Here is an 18,765-nt window from a genome sequence, read left to right as displayed (position 1 = left end):
AGTTACACAGAAAATTCCAACTTCTGCACAAATAGTTTTAACCATATGTTGTTTTTTGGAAGAATGTCGGGCAGGTGGAATTTACTGTTTCAATTATGTTTTTAGAGTGGTTTTCGGAACTAAGGCAGATGGAATGTTGGTTTCTTCGGTAAAGTCTTAGAGCTTTGGGATAATAATATCAGCGAATGATCAAAAGTTGGAAAAGTGTTTCAATTTTAGGCTTTTCGATTTTCGAACTATATGGCAGATGAAATATTCGTTTCTCCGGCAAAGTTTCAGAGTTTTGAGGGTGGAAGACGGCTATCTTCGGTGTTACAAGGCATAGGGTATTCGTTTCTTCGTCAAAATCTAAAAGAAACTTTTAACATGTAAAATCTTCAACCTTAGAGCTTGCAAAAGAAGGTGGTAGGAGAAAAAGGTCCTTACAAAATAACTAACATCGTTTAAAGTGACGCATTCTGCGCCTGTATGCAAAAATTTCAATAACATAAATTTTATACATAAGTTTCAGAAAGAAAATCGCCCAAAACCACTTGCAGTGGAGGTGTGACGCAAGTCCTGTTATCCACTTACAAAAGAACTGATATCGGTGTAGGTGACACTTACAGATTCTACACGCAAAAAGATATGCGTCACAAATGGCAGCTGATGAGCAAAGTACGCGAAAGTTTTATCAACAAAAATCTTACCAGAAAAATTTTAGGAAGAAAATTATAATAAAAAAGTTTGCGTCAAAAAGTGGCAGATGATTCGGCTTTCTTCCGTTTGAATTCCATTCATTAAAGGAATATATTTCACAATTATAAAAATTTTCCTTCCTCAACATCTGCCACTTGTGACGCAAACTTTTTTAATATAATTTTCTTCCTAAAATTTTTTTGGTAAGATTTTTGTTGATAAAACTTTCGAATATTTTGCTCATCAGCTGCCATTTGTGACGCATATCTTTTTGCGTGTAGAATCTGTAAGCGTCACCTACACCGATATCAGTTCTTTTGTAAGTGGATAACAGGACTTGCGTCACACCTCCACTGCAAGTGGTTTTGGGCGATATCAGCTCCTTTGTAAGTTGTGATTTTTTAGAATTGGGTCGAAGATAATAGACAATTATACTATGCAGTTTGAACGAAAATATTCTTCTTAGAAAACTGTATATAGTTATGGCTGACATAGCTCGCACTTAAAACGCCCATATCTTCAAGATAAGCGACTTTTTAGGGAAACCATGAAACACGTATCGACTAGAATCTAAAACTCTATAACTTTGTCTTTTACACGAAGTTTCCATCTGCTGTATTTTCCGAGTTATGGCTGACATAGCTCGCACTTAAAACGCCCATATCTCCAAAATAAGCGACTTTTTAGGTAAACCGTGAAACACGCATCGACTAGAATCTAAAACTCTATAAATTTGTCTTTTCTACGAAGTTTCCATCTGCTGTATTTTCCGAGTTATGGCTGACATAGCTCGCACTCAAAACGCCCATATCTCCAAAATAAGCGACTTTTTAGGGAAACCATGAAACACGCATCGACTAGAATCTAAAACTCTATAACTTTGTCTTTTACACGAAGTTTCCATCTGCTGTATTTTCCGAGTTATGGCTGACATAGCTCGCACTTAAAACGCTCATAGCTTCCAAATAGACGTCTTTTTAGGTAAACCATGAAACACGTGTCGAATGAAATCTGGAACTTTATAAATTTGTCTTTTAAACGAACTTTCTATCTGCCATATTTTCCGAGTTATAGGTTCCATAGCTCAATAGCTTAACACGCTCATAACTCCGAAATTATAAGCTTTTATAAAAATTCCTTCAAATTAGTTTCTTAGAATTACGTCCTTAACATACCCCACATAGTGACAGAGTGACAAAGGTTGGTAAAATTCATCAATTTCAAAATGTATGAAAATGAATTTCTTCATACAAATTTCTGCAAATTTCCAAGTTTTGAAATTTAATATCTCGGCCAAATTTTAACCTTATGAGGCGTGTGATAGCTCGTTAAACTCGTATGGACGCCCAGATTACGAATAAAATACTTTGGGGGTAGTAGGAGCAAAGGGGGAAAAGTCAAAAAGTTCGTATATATATTTTCCTCAGTCCTGCGGAAAAAAAATTTTGTCAAATTTTTCAGTGTGAACGGACTTGCGTCACGGCCCTTCACTAACGTAGGGTCATGATTAAAAATAGGTGACACGTGGCAGATGTTGAGGAAACTACAGTTAACGAAATTGTTACAGGGAAAAATATGTCCTGAAGAAAGGCATTCGAAATAAAAAAAACTAATCATCTGCCAATTGATTGCAACGATTTTTTTTAAATTTTCTTTCTAAAAAATTTTTATCAAATTTTTGTTGTGATGAAACGGTCCCGATCCCTATATTTGGGGTTGTTTCTCTAGCACTTCTTAACTTCATGAGAGTTTTAATGAATTTGGGCCTAGGTCAAAAAGGATACAAAATCTTTTGGTTTTAATAAATTTAATTTACATCAAAAGCAATAACACCCGATGTCAACGTTAAGACATGATTCAGGCATTTGTCATGTATTTTATGACACGCAATGTTCATGTTCATAGAGTAAATTTCTGCAATTTTCCATATCGTAAAAAAAATCCGAAAGACGATCAATAAAACTATAACTAAGTACCAGATATGTCAAATATTCTTGAGAATGGCCGTGAATCATACAAGTGTTCTAAAAAATTGTGTACAGCCTCCTCTGTAAAACTTTCATAATTCTATTTTCGAAATAAAGGGTTGTGATATATCAAAAATATTTTTGAATTCATTGTGTCTTTTAAAGTTTGGGTAGTTAATTTTTTAGTTTTTTCCATATGTTTTATGTTCAGAATGTTCTTTTGTGCCAATATTCACTCAAATAATCTAAGACTCAGAATGTCATTTACCTTATGTCAAATTTATGCCGGGCGAAGCCCGGCTTCAAACGCTAGTCCTAAATAATTCGCTATCTGTGAAGGTAAAACTATGTTCTATCCGCCCATTTAGGAGAGTATATTGGTCGGGCATAGGTTTAACTTCGTTGGGTTTTTCTCGAGTTATTTCAGATTTTTTATTTGATGACACCACTGAAAAAGCGTTCCCTAATTTATGAATGATCCCCTTATACTAATCATTATCACTAATTCGTTTGTCCTATACTGTTGCACTTAGAAACATTTCCGTTCATGGGATTAGTTGTTGTTCTTCTGATGCCTTTCCGACCTAACTACTTCAACGAACTGAAGTTAATTCTCGTCAATTTCTGCTTATCACAGAATCGGTTTTTCAGCCACTTTCGCTGTGATGCTCAACCAATCGAAACACTTTCGCAGTGTGGATAATTCGAGAAAAAAAAACAAAAACTGTTTCGATCTCGCACCAAATGATTGAATTTCACAAAAGAACCTGACGGTTTTTCAATTGGTAACGGTCTATTGATGGCCTCACTACTAACATCAATACAATTGTAAACATTAAAAGTATAAGTAGGTCATATTGAAAGATTGAAAGTTATTTGTTATGTTGTTGGGTTCACATGCTTGCTTGCAGTATGATTCAATCATGTATAGTAGAACCAGCACTGATGTTTGTTGTGTATAAGCAACAAAATGTACTGGTACATAACCAGGTTGTAATACAGCTTACGACGATGTATGTAGCATACAAGATCTCGCTGGATATAAATATTTCGTTTTATGAAATTTGTGCTCTCAAAATTCATTTCAAATTGCAGAAAATTTTAAATTATTTTTTTTTTTCGCGAAAATTGTTACATAAACTTGAACTGAATGAAACCGTATTTACAGAAAACCTAGCGATGGAAACAATGAAATGACTTTCAATTTTGAGTAGTCATTTATTGACTTACATCGTTGTCAATGAGTTGCTAAGTGAGTGAGTAGATACGCAACAGAAATGTAAAGAAAGGGCTTACGGCTTTCCTTGTGTATTTTTGAATGAATTTGTGGTTCTTTGTGTTTGATTCTAAGTATTTTAAAATGTCATTCAATAACATAACAATGGTTTTACATCAAAGACAAAACGATGAAGCCGCTGCTGCCCGCGCCCTTCCTTCACAAAATTAAAAGTGTTCAGAAACTGTTCAAAATAACTGAAGCCTTCATATGGCAAATAGGATGATCTAACTATTCACAGTTCAGTGTACATAAACCAAAGCGCACAAGGTTGTTATGGTCCACTGCTTAACCACAGTTCCATATCAACATGTTTGCGTGCTATAATCTTGGCAACAATGACCCCCATAATAATAACTAAAACATTGCAGATATTAATCAAAATGAAGACATCGAATGGCCAAACATTTCCAGTGACAAAAGATGTTTCTTGGCGCGTACACCCTTCATGTAAAGGAAATGTATAGGAAATTATAAACCACCAGTGATTTGAATCACTTTGTCAGTTACTTTTTTCACATTTTTCAGGTATTCTATTTCCCTTGTACAATATTATCTTGTGCACAAAAACCAAAACAAGGAAAACCAATGTTGAAAAATCTTACATTTCCACACTCAAATAAGTTCAAAATATGTCGTATTGTGACACTCGGTTGCAGAAAAGTAATTCAAATAACTAACAAAATAACTAGCAGTCCTTTGCTTAGTTGATTATCACTTAAAGCCCCTTAAGGCGATGTTAAGCGCCTTCACCTGGCCTTAAAAGAGTAAAAAGTGACGCAGGTCCCATTGTATACTTCTAAGAGAACTGATTTCGTTTCAGTTGGCGAATTCTGCATTTGTAATAACATAAAACCATTTACAACACATACTCACGTATCGGCGTTTTTACATGAGGCTCTATGATAACTTGAAAAGGCTCCCAAGGGATCGTCCATTAATGACGTCACTTTTTTTCAGCTTTTTTCAGCATTCATAGCTTGATAAATATGTAGCACTGAAAAAAACGGATGTTATTTATGGATCATTTCTAAACAAGCAAACGATGCTAATATTCTGTTTGGACGCACTCGTTTTCATATTATTTTGACATAAATTATAAATGTGTTCAAGATACATGGACTGATTTTGAAGAATCGACTCTTCCTGGTTATTTACATTCATTGGTATATGGTTCCGCAGTCTACTATTTTTGTTTATTTTTGCTTTTAATTTGACTTACGGGCACGCCAGCTATTATACATGCTCCATAGTATGGGTTCCATACCATATTCAATCACATCAATGTCCCGACTAACAGCAACACAGTAGCAACCAGTCATTTTTGATTTAATGCCACCACGAAAAAAGGCTGTTGGCCCAACCTCCTAATAATATACAACCGAGGCAACCACAGCGGATCATACTGATACAGAGTGAGAGCTGTGTGAATGTGTGGAATTTATTGAAAACGTGGAAACCATCGATGTGAGACAATTGAGATGTCGTGGACTGTAGCAAATACTTTTTAAGTATGTTCTTTTGGTGCTTCCACAAAATGAGCAAATGTACCATCGGATTATTATTAGGGAAGACTGACAGATGAGCTCGTATAACAAAATTGGTTCCACTAGTTTATAGCGAGTACAATCATTATACAGTTTTCCCTTTCCCAATTCCCTTTGTTTGTATATTTCGAATTTTCCGGTAATAATTCTTGTTCGTATTATGTGCGTCATAGTCATATGCGAATCTTAAAATTCAATATCAAAATTCTGTCGACACTCTAAATTCACGAACAGCCGGAAAAATGTCAATGACTCACTCGCTGTAATTATGTCGCTATAAGGTGTAGGCAAACTTTTATTATTACTGCGAAGTACTTACTGTCTGTGAGCTATTCGCATGTGATTTGTACCTGTGTATGCAAAAGGAATATTACAAAAATACAACAGGTTGTTGTACTCTTTTACCGTGTTTAGATGAGATCATGCGGACGGCTTTTTTTATTTTTTATTTCGTGTGCGTGCTTGTCGAATCCAATGATAGAATATGGGCGCTATCTAAATTGTATCCGATTATGTATTTTGTGTAAACTTTAATTTGAAAACATTTTGCTGGAAGAGTTTAGTTTAATCTTTGCTTTTATTACACATCGTGTTGTATGGTAATTAAGTAAAGCAAACACGTTTTTTCAGCCAGTTTTTATTCTTCTCAATTTATACATTTAGCATTCGAAAAAGGTTATTCGCAAATTGTGGAAAAAATTGTCACTTTGTTAGATTGGCAGATTTCCGGGAGTACACCTACTTAATTTGCATAATTCAGAATCGTCAATCATATGACCAAGCACCTCCTTAAACTACAACAAAGGAGTTTTTCCAATCCCACCTAAATTAAACTGCAACATTTTTAGACGGTCCACTTAATACGTAGTCCACCGTAATTGTATTCCATTTCCAATTTTTTACATTACACTTCCGTTTTCCATTTTCACCACTTCCTTTCATTTTTTATGGTCAGTTCCCTCTACCACTTTCTTTCATGCCCATGCGGTGAATTCCATCTACTCCTTCAGGATTTCCGATTTCTCACGACCATCAGCTGGGCTATGGCTGTGCCACTTCCAACACCCCTGACAGAGTTACGTATTCTTTGTTGTACTTGAATGTTCCATTTCTTTCAACATAACTTGTTCCGTCTTCTTAGAAATAATTAAAAAATATATTTTACATTCCACCGGAATCTGGGCCCATAACCTGTTAGATTCGAAGATTTCCGGTAGCAGAATGAAACGACTCATTACAAAATAACCTCCATTTATGAATGTAACGTTCAAAACCACTGAAACACTTTATAATACTTGTTCGCACATTGTGCCATTCTTGTCTAAATGGTTTAGGTAAGGTGTTTGATCGATCTTACTAAATTCATCCTTGTGTTGTTTAAGGTAGGTGTTTCGTTCGATCCTATTGACTTGATCCTTATACAAATGCTGTAAGGTAGGCTTGACTTGTTACTACTGAATTCATACTTCACCAGAGCTTCATCCTTCACTTCATAAAAATGCCTGTGTTCTCGAGTTATCAAAGATTTAAAACTGTTAGAACTCCTGACGAAAGTGAGCGTCGTTTATAAACTAAGGCTTATGGTCTAAGCGTTTTGTTCGACCTTGAAAAAATACTATTTTCTTCAGAATGTGCCAACAGACAATGTACAATGTGCGAATAGCCCTTACGTTTAACATTCCAAAGTCCTTTGGTTTTCTGATAAATGATTTTTCTTTTTTGTTTGTTGCAGGTAAACGTTTGAATGAGTACATATCACATTACGAAACGCTAAGCTACGATGAACGGCACATTCACGCTAGTCATAACAGGGCGAAACGATCGGTCACCAAAGATCCTCATGTTTTTTTAAAATTCAAAGCGCATGGACGAAATTTTCACATTAGATTAAAGAGAGACATTAGCACGTTTAGTGATAGTTTAGTTGTAAGTATAAAACCAGTAACGATCAGCAATGTTTTACGTTCTAACCAATAAATTGTTCACAGATCGATAGTCCCAAAGGTGTCATTTCCGTTGACTCTTCGCATATATACAGAGGCGAAGTGCTAGGCGAGCCAGATAGTTTGGTTTTCGGTTCGATTCACGATGGTGTATTTGAAGGGAAAATAATTACCGATCGGGATGCTTACTATGTGGAAAATGCGAAACATTATTTTCCGAACCGGACCCATCTCGATCACGGTTTTCATTCCGTTATTTACAATGAAAATCATGTCGAAGATGCGTATGCACATAAAAGAGAGGGTAAGTAATTCGAACGCATTTTCATTCCTAAAAATTTAAAATTAATTTACATTATGCACGGGGCAAGGTTCCGATAAAAAAATAAATATTTACGCGATGCTACTGTAAATTTTTAATGAAAGATCCGGTCGGATTCAATTGATGATACTTGTCTTAAGCTCCTTATGGATCCCTTTTTTCATTTCTATAATAACTTTATAGGAACCAACCTATTACACCTCAGCAATCCTAAAAGTACAAAAAGGATCAGAAAAGAAACCTTTCAAATCCTTTAAATCGCTGTGAATTGTAGGACTGGGAAGATTGTAGACAAAAATTCCAGATGAGAACCTAAATGAACCTAAAAAATGCTTCAAACTAGTTCTAAAAGCGGGAAGATAGTGGATCATGTGGGCTGTGAAAATTTGGGAACCAAAACACTCAATAACCATAGCAATAACCTCAATAATCTCAAAAGTCCAGAAGATAACCCAAAGAAAACCTGATAAATCCATCAAATTCTTTGACTTCTAGAACTTCTAGAAAGATGGTGGACCATATGAGGTGCTAGAATTTTGGGAATCAACATGCTTGCAACTTTATAATACCAAAGAGAGAACCCAAAAAAACCCTCAGAAATTCTTCTAAATCCTTCAGTTCTATAACTGGAGAAGATGGTCGACCATGAGGAGTAAGGCAACTGAGCTTTTTTATTGGTTTTTTTGGTTTTTCTGCACATAGATACAAAAACCATCCATATATAATTCTACGGTCGACGTAGCACGATTTAACCTCACTGTAGAGCTTTAGCCCATGATCCAGTTGATCGATTTGTATGAACTCTTTTTCCATCGATTGGTCTGAACAAAACCTGCACTTCTAGTAATTAAGATTCGATTGTCTGTCCGACGTCGATAATCTTATCCTGTATCACGCGACCGCCCGGGTTAACCTGTTAACCTGACGCCAAGCATGTGACCAGTATTATTATCGGATCTATTACTTCTATCGATCAAAGTATTTTTAATCTGTTGATTTCAAATCTTGTACTTCAATTTTTGTAACATGCATTTCACCATATAAAGGACCATATTTACATAGATCTTGTCATTATTTTTGTTGTCGTTATCGATAACAGATGAGTACTATTCATGTAATAGCTGTATTAATGTGACGGGCTAATTTGTGTACCTTCAAAATGCAGCTTATGCAAAAACCGACTGGCTCAAAACCGGTCAGATCATAAAAATTTTCTAGATCCACCCCTGACATGTTAGTGTCGCTATGTTGACAAACTTGTGTCACGCTACTTGAATATGTCCGTCTGTGACTTCATTCAAGATCAGCGAACCGAGTGAAAAAAAATAGCTCTGTACATTCTGTCGAGGTGGTTATTCTTTGTGGCAATCAGCAGATGTATATTTAATGATTTTAGAAGTTCATTTGCTGTTACGGTTACCTCTACAAACTACCGTTTGTCAGTAACTTTTATTAGATTTCAGTTTCACCTGTTTCACCAGAGGTGTATAATCCACTAATATGCGCCACTCAAAGTATTCAACAAAAACATTGGCACACTGTTTTCGTTGAATGTTTTGAGTAACCGTTATCCACCGAAAATGTTTACCTGAATAACACAAAATAAAACCTAAAATTTCGAAATATATTTTGTAAAAATAGTTGGTTTTACATTGGATGCTGCCAAAGTAATTCATTACATGAGATAACAATTTTGTGATAAAAGCAAACTCCCAAATGTTGTTTGTTCGGTAACTCTCTTTTCGAGATGTGTAGAGTTTGTGTGTCCAAGCCGAAGGCGACGAAAAACAGTTGCAGAAGCAATATATTCGAAAACACACTTATGAGTATGCGAGCATCACAAAATTGCTTCCGAATTAATGAAGCAAGTAGCATCTTTAGTGCCGTCTTTAGTTTTTGGAAAAAAGTGCGCCAATTTGTTAAAGTTAATTTTTTTAAAGGATTTCGGGTGCCAATTTCTTTTGATCTACTTCGGGCGCCACTGGCATTTGCCCATTTTGCCCATATGGAAAAGGCGGCACTGAGCATCTAATGTATTCTGATTTACTTGCTACCATATGCGAAAGTTGAATATCACATGAAAATTTATGGAAAATTAACCGAAATATGAATCATTTTCGCAAGGGGCAAATTGCTATGTAATGGTCAACTTTCGAATCGCGCAGGCAGTAAAGTTCGTTCTTTCTGTAAATAGTAATTATGTAAATGCAAGTGGGCTGAATCAAAATTATGACTTCGAAACGATAACAACTGAAATAAACGAAAATTACATATAAAGCACAATGTCCGAGAAGTGCGGGAAATCACAGTTTTGGACAGATTATAAATGACAATTTGAAACAACTACGAGGTGAATCCTCAAAATGTTTAACAAACTTAAAAAAATCAAAAATTGCACCCACTTTAATGAAGAAAATGACAATGCCATTAACACTTGTCCATCTTTAAATGCTTCATTCATGATTGTAACGGGACCGATTTTAATTTTAATTAGATTCCAAAATTTCATAAAATGAAGAGAAGTTAGTTGGTTGGCTGATCAAGTCATAAAATGAACATATGTACTTCGATAAGCGGTCATAGGAGTAAATATAGCCACAACCGCTTGTAAAATTTTTAATAATTTAATTCCCTTAAAATAAGCACTGGATTGTACTGATGCTTGAAAATTCGTGTCATCGTTAAACCATTAAACCATTAAATTTCTGTGATTATGTTTACGCTTCTGCGAACGCGTCGAAACACGCAAACACAATTTAGCAAAATGTTGACAAAAATACCAAAAACAGTCACAAAATGTAGCTGATGTAGCTGCAGTTTTAAATTGAATTTTAGAGAACAAATGTTCGTTTATCAATAAACGAATTAATGAAACTAATGTAAAGCATATGTAAAGCAGCTAAATTTTGCTGTTTTTCATGTAATTTCGACAAAAACAATGGTACTACGTCCAATGAAATGTATGTAAATTACCAGGTATGGTCTAATGTCACCGCGGAGGACATAACCATATTGATAACGGACTCAAACACACTCATTTTCGTATTATTTTGACATCAATAATTGATGTGCTCAAGATAAATCGACTGGCTTTAGAGAATCGGCCATACCTGGCTATTTAGAGTCATTGGTCCAATTGAGTCGTCTAAACATTTTCTATCAAATTTTTGTTTTAGCTCGATGCGTAAATCAGGCTTTACAGTTGGTGCAATTTTTGTTTTTTTGCATTTTTTTTTGAATGTAACACCAGAAAAGTTACGATGGAATTATGTTTTTTAAGTTTCACAGTCAAGAGCTGTGAATTCCCGCTGCTCCATCATCATTACAATTTGTAAATCTGCCATATGCTTTTTATTCATGCTGTTATTCCGACAGAAATGGTAATTAGAGTGAGATTAATTCACTTGGATGCGGTTTGTTATTATATTTTGTACAGCTTTTAATTCGGTTTATTGTTTTCTGTTATTATTAAAATAATCAAAACGATTTCATTTAAATGGCAGCTAGACATGATCTGGATGTAGTTGTTGTTGTTTGAACATTTTTAGCATTTTTAGTCTACAATGTTTCACTTCTTCTTATGGTTTTACTTTCCGCGAATTTCGTTTTTGTTTAGAGAGAAAAATGCGAATTTTCATTCAGTTCTTACTACAGATCGCACAGTGTTTCTACAAATGAAAATGTAGTTTCGTTGGCGTCTTGAATTCAACGACTTTCCTTCCCATGCAGACTTTTAAATTGATTGACAAAATTTCCTCGTTAGAAAGAAATCATTTATTTACCAAAATAAAGCTGCAGACCTCATATTGAAGGTTGCTTTGTTACAATTATGTTCAATTCAATTTACAGGACATGTGGGTGGCTGTGGAATAAATGAAGAAGTATCTCAATGGATGGACAACATACAAAATTCTGCCGTTGACGAACCTCCTCCAAAGCGACACAATTCGTCTTCGCATCAAACAAAGCCAGGAAATGTGCACCACAACTCGTTATTCAACCAAGAATTTCGGTTGCCACACGAAAAATACAGTCGTGATGCGAACTGGCGGGACAGATCGAATGCAGGTAGCGATGATGATTGGCATGCACAATCACATGAACGGGTGAGACGGGCCACCCGACCCAAAGAAGAAAATAAAAACACTTGCTCGTTGTACATACAAACGGACCCATTAATATGGAGACACATTAGAGAGGGAATAGCTGATGTAAGTTATTACAGTGGTGCATCGGGACATCGGGACTCTAGAGTTTCGTTTTTTTTCTTAATGTGATAACATTCGACACGTGCATACCAATGACATTAAAGTTTAATATTTCGTAATTAAAGTGGAACTAAAATAAGATATGAAATGTATGGTAGTCACGGTGTGCCTGAACCGATTTTAAGTGATAATTTTGTGCAAATCAGATTTCTCTTCTGATTTTGGTTCTTAGACGCCATACGAAATGTACAATTCGTATGGTGACTGAGAAATCAGACGAGAAATTTGATTTTCACAAAATTATCACTTTAAATCGGTTCAGGCACACCGTAAGTGTGGTTCTATTTTAACTTAAGGGTAATACGTAGCATTTACGGAAATTAAAAAAAAAACGGCGGACATTAGACCGGAAACACACGAGCAATTTTGCATTGTTCGGATCGACAATTATGCGGTGATTTGCATTGTTTAGCCTGTGATGAATATATGATTACAATGGGACAAACAGCATAATTGTCGATACAAACAACGCAAAATTGCTCGTGTTTTTTCAGCCGTAGATTCAATTTTGACAGATTAAGTAAGTTAATTTAACTGCGGCTGAAATTTGAACGTTACCCAGTGTTGATGTACTGAGACTTTATGTACGAAATATTGCTCACTTTTGTTCGACTTTTTAAACTTTAATGTCAGTAAGGGTAAGCCATTATGGTTCGTAAAGTTCGTAAGTATGGCAATTTCGTGAACTTTTGACATTTCTCCCATATTTCAAAAGTGTATGAAATCGCAATACTCACGAGCTTCGCGAACCATAGCGGTTTACCCCTATTGATTGGTTCTTTTCACAAAAATTCTTTTCGTTTTGCGTAGCTCCAGTTATTGTTTTCAATTTAAATCATTCGTCATCATGTCGACGGAAAATAATATGCCAAACGACTGTCGTTATCTTTATGATTTTAATCGAGTTCGTTTATATAATAAATTACAATTACTTGTCAGTTCTCATCATTTGAAATCCCGCAACCGATGTGCTTACCCGAGTCATCAAAATGTAAATTTGATTCATAATAAAATTATTTGTTTTTTTCTCGGTTCCAGCACGATCGCGGTAGAAAATCTGAAATAGACGAAAAGACTCGTGAAGAAATTTTATCTTTAATTGCTCATCACGTGACTGCTGTTAACTACATTTATAGAAATACGAAATTTGATGGTAGAGTTGAACATAGGAATATTAGATTTGAGGTAAGTATTTATAAAACGAGAGTAAAGAACTTCGTGCCTATTGTTGAATGCATAATCGATTTTGCTTGAATTAAGACGCATTTGAAACACCATGCGCCCTTATAAAAAAACAATATTTGAAATCGTGATGACAGACAGACTCACATGACACGTTTTTTTTTAAATTTTGACATATCTTGTAATGGATACGTTACACGTCTGTCTAGCTGAACAACTATGGTGCAGCTGTTAAATTTCGAATGACGAGTTTCCACTCGTTGTCTGACTAAAATAAATCAAAGTCATTTTCAATTAAAATTGGTCGAATACAGGCACGGCATAGTCACATACGCACTGCATAAATACGGGGTTTTGTTTGTATACCGAAATAAACTTAGCAGTTGAAAATAGATTCGTTCTCAAAGAAGACAGAAGCAGGGGGATCATATTCAGGAAATTTGTTGTGAAAGTCACGAAAATTCGCGAATATAGACACTGGATTGAAGGAGTCTTTTGAATTTCGACCAAAACCCCAAAAACCAGTCTCAATGCTTTCCACTCTACATAATGTAGCTGGTGGGATTCTCTAAAATCTAGCCATTTCATATTACTGACGCCATTTCCATAGGAAGGGTAGGACATGAACGAGTATGTTAGTGTTCCATTCTATGCTTTCTTCAACGTCCATTAAAGTTACTGAACTATTACCATGTGAACTGGACGAGAAAAAACTCTACGCAAAACTCTACAAAAGACTTGTTCTTCACTTTCCCTTAAGATCTAACATCGTCATCAAACCATGTAAAGGGTTTAAACGGGTACAATACATAATCAAATAGCCTTCTTAGCAAGAAACTTAGCTCTTCCGTTAACCCCTTTTCACGTTTTGGGATCTTCATAGAATGTTTTCTATCAGAGCGGAGACGCTGTTTCGGTCTCATCATCAGTTGCTCCACAGGGCAACATCAAAAAAATGTAGACGGTCAAATCATCACTTTCTACCAAAGACCAATCTTCGGGCTGTCGAGAAATTTATTTCTTTTAAGTTCATCTGTCGTCTTCATCGCTGGTTCAACTATTTGGTTGGCTGGTTGTTTCTATTGGGCATGTTACCCGATGTTACCCACTCAAAGGTTGATGTGGTTCTGATATCATTTCCATACAAACTTCTGAACCTACCTGAACCTTAACTACTTTTAAATGGGGAAACCTTATTTAGAAGCCAAATCTATTGTCCAACCGAGGGATCCCATTCCAAAGTGCACTTCAATCTTCTTGAACAAATCCTGTACCGTGCCGAACATACGTGCTTTCCGATCCGACGAACAAATAACAAATTCCGTTTTTCATTGACACTAAATCTTTGTAGCAAAGACCCAAACCTCATCTGAAAATCTTTGCTAAAAATATGTTCGTTCACACCCTTACAGGTTCAAAGAATTAAAATCGATGATGATTCAGCGTGTAGTGAATCGTACAACGGCGACTTAAATCCATTCTGCATGGAGAACATCGACGTGTCCAATTTCCTCAATTTACACTCTCTCAGCAATCATGAGTTCTTCTGTTTAGCCTACGTATTCACGTACAGGTTGGTATTTGAACGTAATACGCATGCCATAGATAAGAGAACAATTTATGCAACATTTTTCAAATGTGTTCAGGGATTTCACTGGAGGAACCCTTGGCTTAGCTTGGGTAGCTTCAGCATCTGGCGCTTCGGGAGGAATATGTGAAAAATACAAAACGTACACGGAAACGGTTGGCGGTCTTTATCAGAGCACCAAGCGTTCGTTGAATACAGGAATCATTACGTTCGTTAACTACAATAGTCGAGTACCGCCAAAAGTGTCTCAATTAACACTAGCCCATGAAATTGGCCACAATTTCGGATCACCGGTAAGTCGTTTCTCATTTTCTTGTTGCAGAGGTCATTGAGTGACATCCAATCGTTTACAGCATGACTATCCTCAAGAATGTCGACCGGGTGGACTCAGCGGAAATTACATAATGTTTGCTAGCGCAACTAGTGGTGATCGCCCGAACAATAGTAAATTTTCGACATGTTCCATACGGAATATATCCAATGTTCTAGATGCTATTGAAGACAGCAAGAAACGCAATTGTTTCTTGATGTCAGAGGGTGCCTTTTGTGGCAATAAAATTGTTGAAGTCGGCGAAGAATGCGACTGTGGCTTTAACGACGAAGAGTGTCAAGATAAATGTTGTTATCCGCGACAAATCAATGAAAATGACATTAGCGTCAACCTAACAGCTCGTGGTTGTACGCGACGAGCACGTACTCAGTGCAGTCCCAGTCAGGGACCGTGCTGTCTTAGTGAAACGTGTACGTTCGTACCGGCTGAATTCCGAACGAAATGCAAAGAGCCAACAGAATGTTCGAAGAGTTCTACATGCAATGGCACGACGCCAGAATGTCCAGAACCGGAGCCGAGAGACGATCTCACTAAGTGTAATAATGGAACGCAGTTGTGTAGTAAGGGGGAATGTACTGGTTCGATCTGTTTGTTGTGGAATATGACCGAATGCTTCCTAACATCGCAAATTATTCCAAACATCAACAAACGCAAACTGTGTGAATTGGCTTGTCAAGATGGCAACAACTCGAACACGTGTCGAAGTACCAGCGAATTTGGACTGCAAGTCGGACTTCCCGAAGAAGGAATTAGTCTTCGTCCCGGTTCGCCTTGCGACAACTTCCAGGGATATTGTGATGTTTTCCTGAAATGTCGGGCTGTCGACGCAGAAGGTCCGTTGGTGAAGCTGAAGAACCTTCTGTTCAACAAACAAACATTGATTACCATCACTCAATGGGTCATGGAAAATTGGTACTTTGTTGTGCTGCTTGGCATCGCATTCGTCATTTTCATGGGAATGTTCATTAAATGCTGTGCTGTACACACACCCAGCTCAAATCCGAAATTGAAAAAACCGCGACGCATCAGCGAAACGTTAAGACGACCGATGCATACGTTGCGAAGAATGGTAAGTGGTACGGGTTTGGTTGCGGAGCAATTAAGCAATGAGTCTTCAAATTACAGAGACACCACGGAAATCGTGGTGCTGGACCACGAAGTATACCACCGCCACCACATGAACGCGGCGGACGAGTCGTTGAAGGTCGTGGTGCAGCGAGTGCATCTGCTGCAACGCCGAGTGGACGAGAGCCGAGACGCCAACCGAGACCATCAAGTAGTTCTAGGGGACCAACACATCATGGGTATGGTGAGGGACGAGGAGCTCAATATTACCCACCGAAAGGTGTGTTCTACAAACCAGTTCGATCTTGTTGAAGTTTTCTAAACAGAATTGTTGTGTTGTCGTTTTGCTTTGTATTACACATACAAACACCCACGCACACACAATAGACCCATGTGCAATATGTACACAGACACACACAACCGTAAAAAGTTCGTTTTTTTTAAATTAATTTTTTATTTTTCAAATTCAGTTCTTCTGTTTGCTTGACAGTGTGTGTAGTATTCTAGCTAAGCTGAATTGATTTGAGCATTTTAGATGATTTTGGTCGATTTTAAAAATTATTTTTATTTGTATCGCATGAACGTATCCAAACATTTGACCTGGTTCCCCATTGAGTTATTCATTTTGTTTTCCTCAAGTTGCTTTTGCCGCTGGCTTTGGGATGTAATTGCAACAGGTAGAACTTGCTACATCACAAGAAAATAGTTACATAGGATGCTGCGAAAGTGATTCATTACGTGAGGTTACAATTTTTTGACAAAAACAGACTCCTAATGGTGTGTTTTTGAGCAACAACCTTCGGTTCGGTAACTGTCTTTTCGACAAGTGTTGATTTTCCATATCCGAGCCTAATTAGACATTTGTCGAAAAGACTGTTGTCGAAGCTTGTTGTTCAAAAACATTCCGAGTGAGTTTGCGACTAGCACAAAGTTATTTCCGAAGTAATGAAGTGCGTAGCAGCATCCGATGGACTCTGGCTTTACTACCTGTCCCATGCGAAAGGTAATTTTCACATAGGAACCCAAAATAGTCCACACGTAATGGATCATTTTCACAAGGAGTAAATTGCAATGTAATAGTCAACTTTCGCATTTGGCAGGCTGTAAATTGAAGTTTTCGTTTACGTTACTTTCTCTCGGGCTGTGCGCAGGTTGCTGCGAGTAAAAAATTTCAAAGCAAATGAAGACTGAGGCTTCAGACAACTATGATATTTCACAAAGTTTTAATTCAAAATACAAAATTCCAAACAGTTACGCAAGTAATTTTATCACTAATCCCCAGGAATTGATTCATTACGGGCTGACATGTGCGGTAATTTTCATTTCCCAAATGGCCTTTTGAGTAAAATAGCATACCTACTGGTTTAAATATTGTTATTTTGTTGTTGAGTCACTCGCCTCCGGCTAACGCAAGACTCGTCAAAATGAAAATCTGCGGTAGAGTAGATCAACATTCTGGACGGGCGTAATCTACTACTATTACCACAATTCGAGAGCATCGTTTAATTGCCATGAAGTCACGTGATAATCTATTTGTTTAACAAAGATTGTGATTTTCCCGAAACTAGTCCATTATTTGCAAGATAATAGCTAAATGTCAAATAGCGGTTTCTTCTATCAAATAAGCTGTCAATTTCACAAAGTTAACCTCAAAAAAATGAAAGCTTCATCGAAATTTTACATGCTTCTGCACCAAAAACCGTTCATTCCATCAATAAAGCACTTTAATCGGTGCCCTCAGCATGTAAAATAGTTTACGTAACTCGGACGAAAAATTAAAAGTTACTTTTCACGTGGTTATTAACCTCGACTTCGTCTCGGATCAACAAACTTCACACACTAACTTAACTTTTTTACTTTTCTGTCCTTGTGACTCGTGATGAAAGTGGAATTTTTCGTAGCATGTCGTAAGCTTACCCTACTCGGGTTCGCCTCGTTAGGCATGTTTACGACTAGTACCGAAAATACGAATTTTTCCGCCCTTGTGACGTACCAAACTTTGTGAAAATGACAGCTTATTTGACGTCTACAACGACACACAATGTTTCACAAATCTGAAAAAATGGCGTGAGAAGAATCTCAGGGAAACATCAGCCGATTTTCGTGTTTCTTTTTTTGTTATGTCAGGAATAGATGAGAGTGTTAGATAGAGTACAAAGAAAATACGAAAAACGTGTCCATTTCTCAGTCAGAGTTTTAAGCAGGTTATGTTTGGTGTCTATCGAAAGGTAATTTCAAACGAGCCCCATCTTGCTACGCTTCGATTTCCCTGTGTACTCTTATGACCGTTCAAAGTCAGTGGTTTAACATCAGAAAATTCAACTTTTAGTCCAGTTGCATTGACAAATATAGTCAAATTTGATGTCATTCGAAAGTACTTAAAATACCTTTCTAACAAGCATAATGTTGCTATCATCCCAAGTCTGCATCAGGAGATCTGGCAATTTTGGTTTATTAGGTAAAAAATTAAATGTTTTGATGGTCATATAGTGGCTGTAAATACGACTATTTATAGCAGTATTAAGCTTGTTAGAAAGGCATTTTCAATTGCTTCCAAATGAAATCAAATTTGACCAGATTTGTCACTGCAACTGGACT

The 18,765-nt window shown here is 36.7% G+C and overlaps 1 protein-coding gene and 1 long non-coding RNA gene across 5 annotated transcripts in view; one reads left to right on the top strand and one right to left on the bottom strand.

The window, feature by feature from the left end:
• Positions 1-18,765, top strand: part of LOC119071547 (disintegrin and metalloproteinase domain-containing protein 10) — a 43,479-nt gene that overhangs the window by 20,999 nt on the left and 3,715 nt on the right. For 2 of the 4 annotated variants that reach the window (XM_037176448.1, XM_037176447.1), the window contains exons 5-12: positions 7,201-7,394; positions 7,457-7,715; positions 11,583-11,944; positions 13,040-13,186; positions 14,596-14,756; positions 14,830-15,064; positions 15,125-16,171; positions 16,228-16,447. In XM_037176448.1, the coding sequence (XP_037032343.1) occupies positions 7,201-7,394; positions 7,457-7,715; positions 11,583-11,944; positions 13,040-13,186; positions 14,596-14,756; positions 14,830-15,064; positions 15,125-16,171; positions 16,228-16,447 (2,625 nt within the window). The remainder of the gene's footprint in view (positions 1-7,200; positions 7,395-7,456; positions 7,716-11,582; positions 11,945-13,039; positions 13,187-14,595; positions 14,757-14,829; positions 15,065-15,124; positions 16,172-16,227; positions 16,448-18,765) is intronic. The other 2 variants (XM_037176450.1, XM_037176449.1) reach the window with 1 other exon arrangement.
• On the bottom strand, positions 252-10,607 carry LOC119071606. The gene is made up of 3 exons (XR_005086689.1): positions 10,596-10,607; positions 6,743-6,744; positions 252-300 (listed from the first exon to the last, which is right to left on the bottom strand). It is a non-coding gene; the product is annotated as an uncharacterized LOC119071606 (long non-coding RNA).

The sequence above is a fragment of the Bradysia coprophila genome (assembly GCF_014529535.1).
Source record: "Bradysia coprophila strain Holo2 chromosome IV unlocalized genomic scaffold, BU_Bcop_v1 contig_5, whole genome shotgun sequence".
Lineage (NCBI taxonomy): Eukaryota > Metazoa > Arthropoda > Insecta > Diptera > Sciaridae > Bradysia > Bradysia coprophila.
The sequence above is the reverse complement of the archived record's forward strand: the minus strand, read 5'-3'. Positions and strand labels throughout refer to the sequence as shown.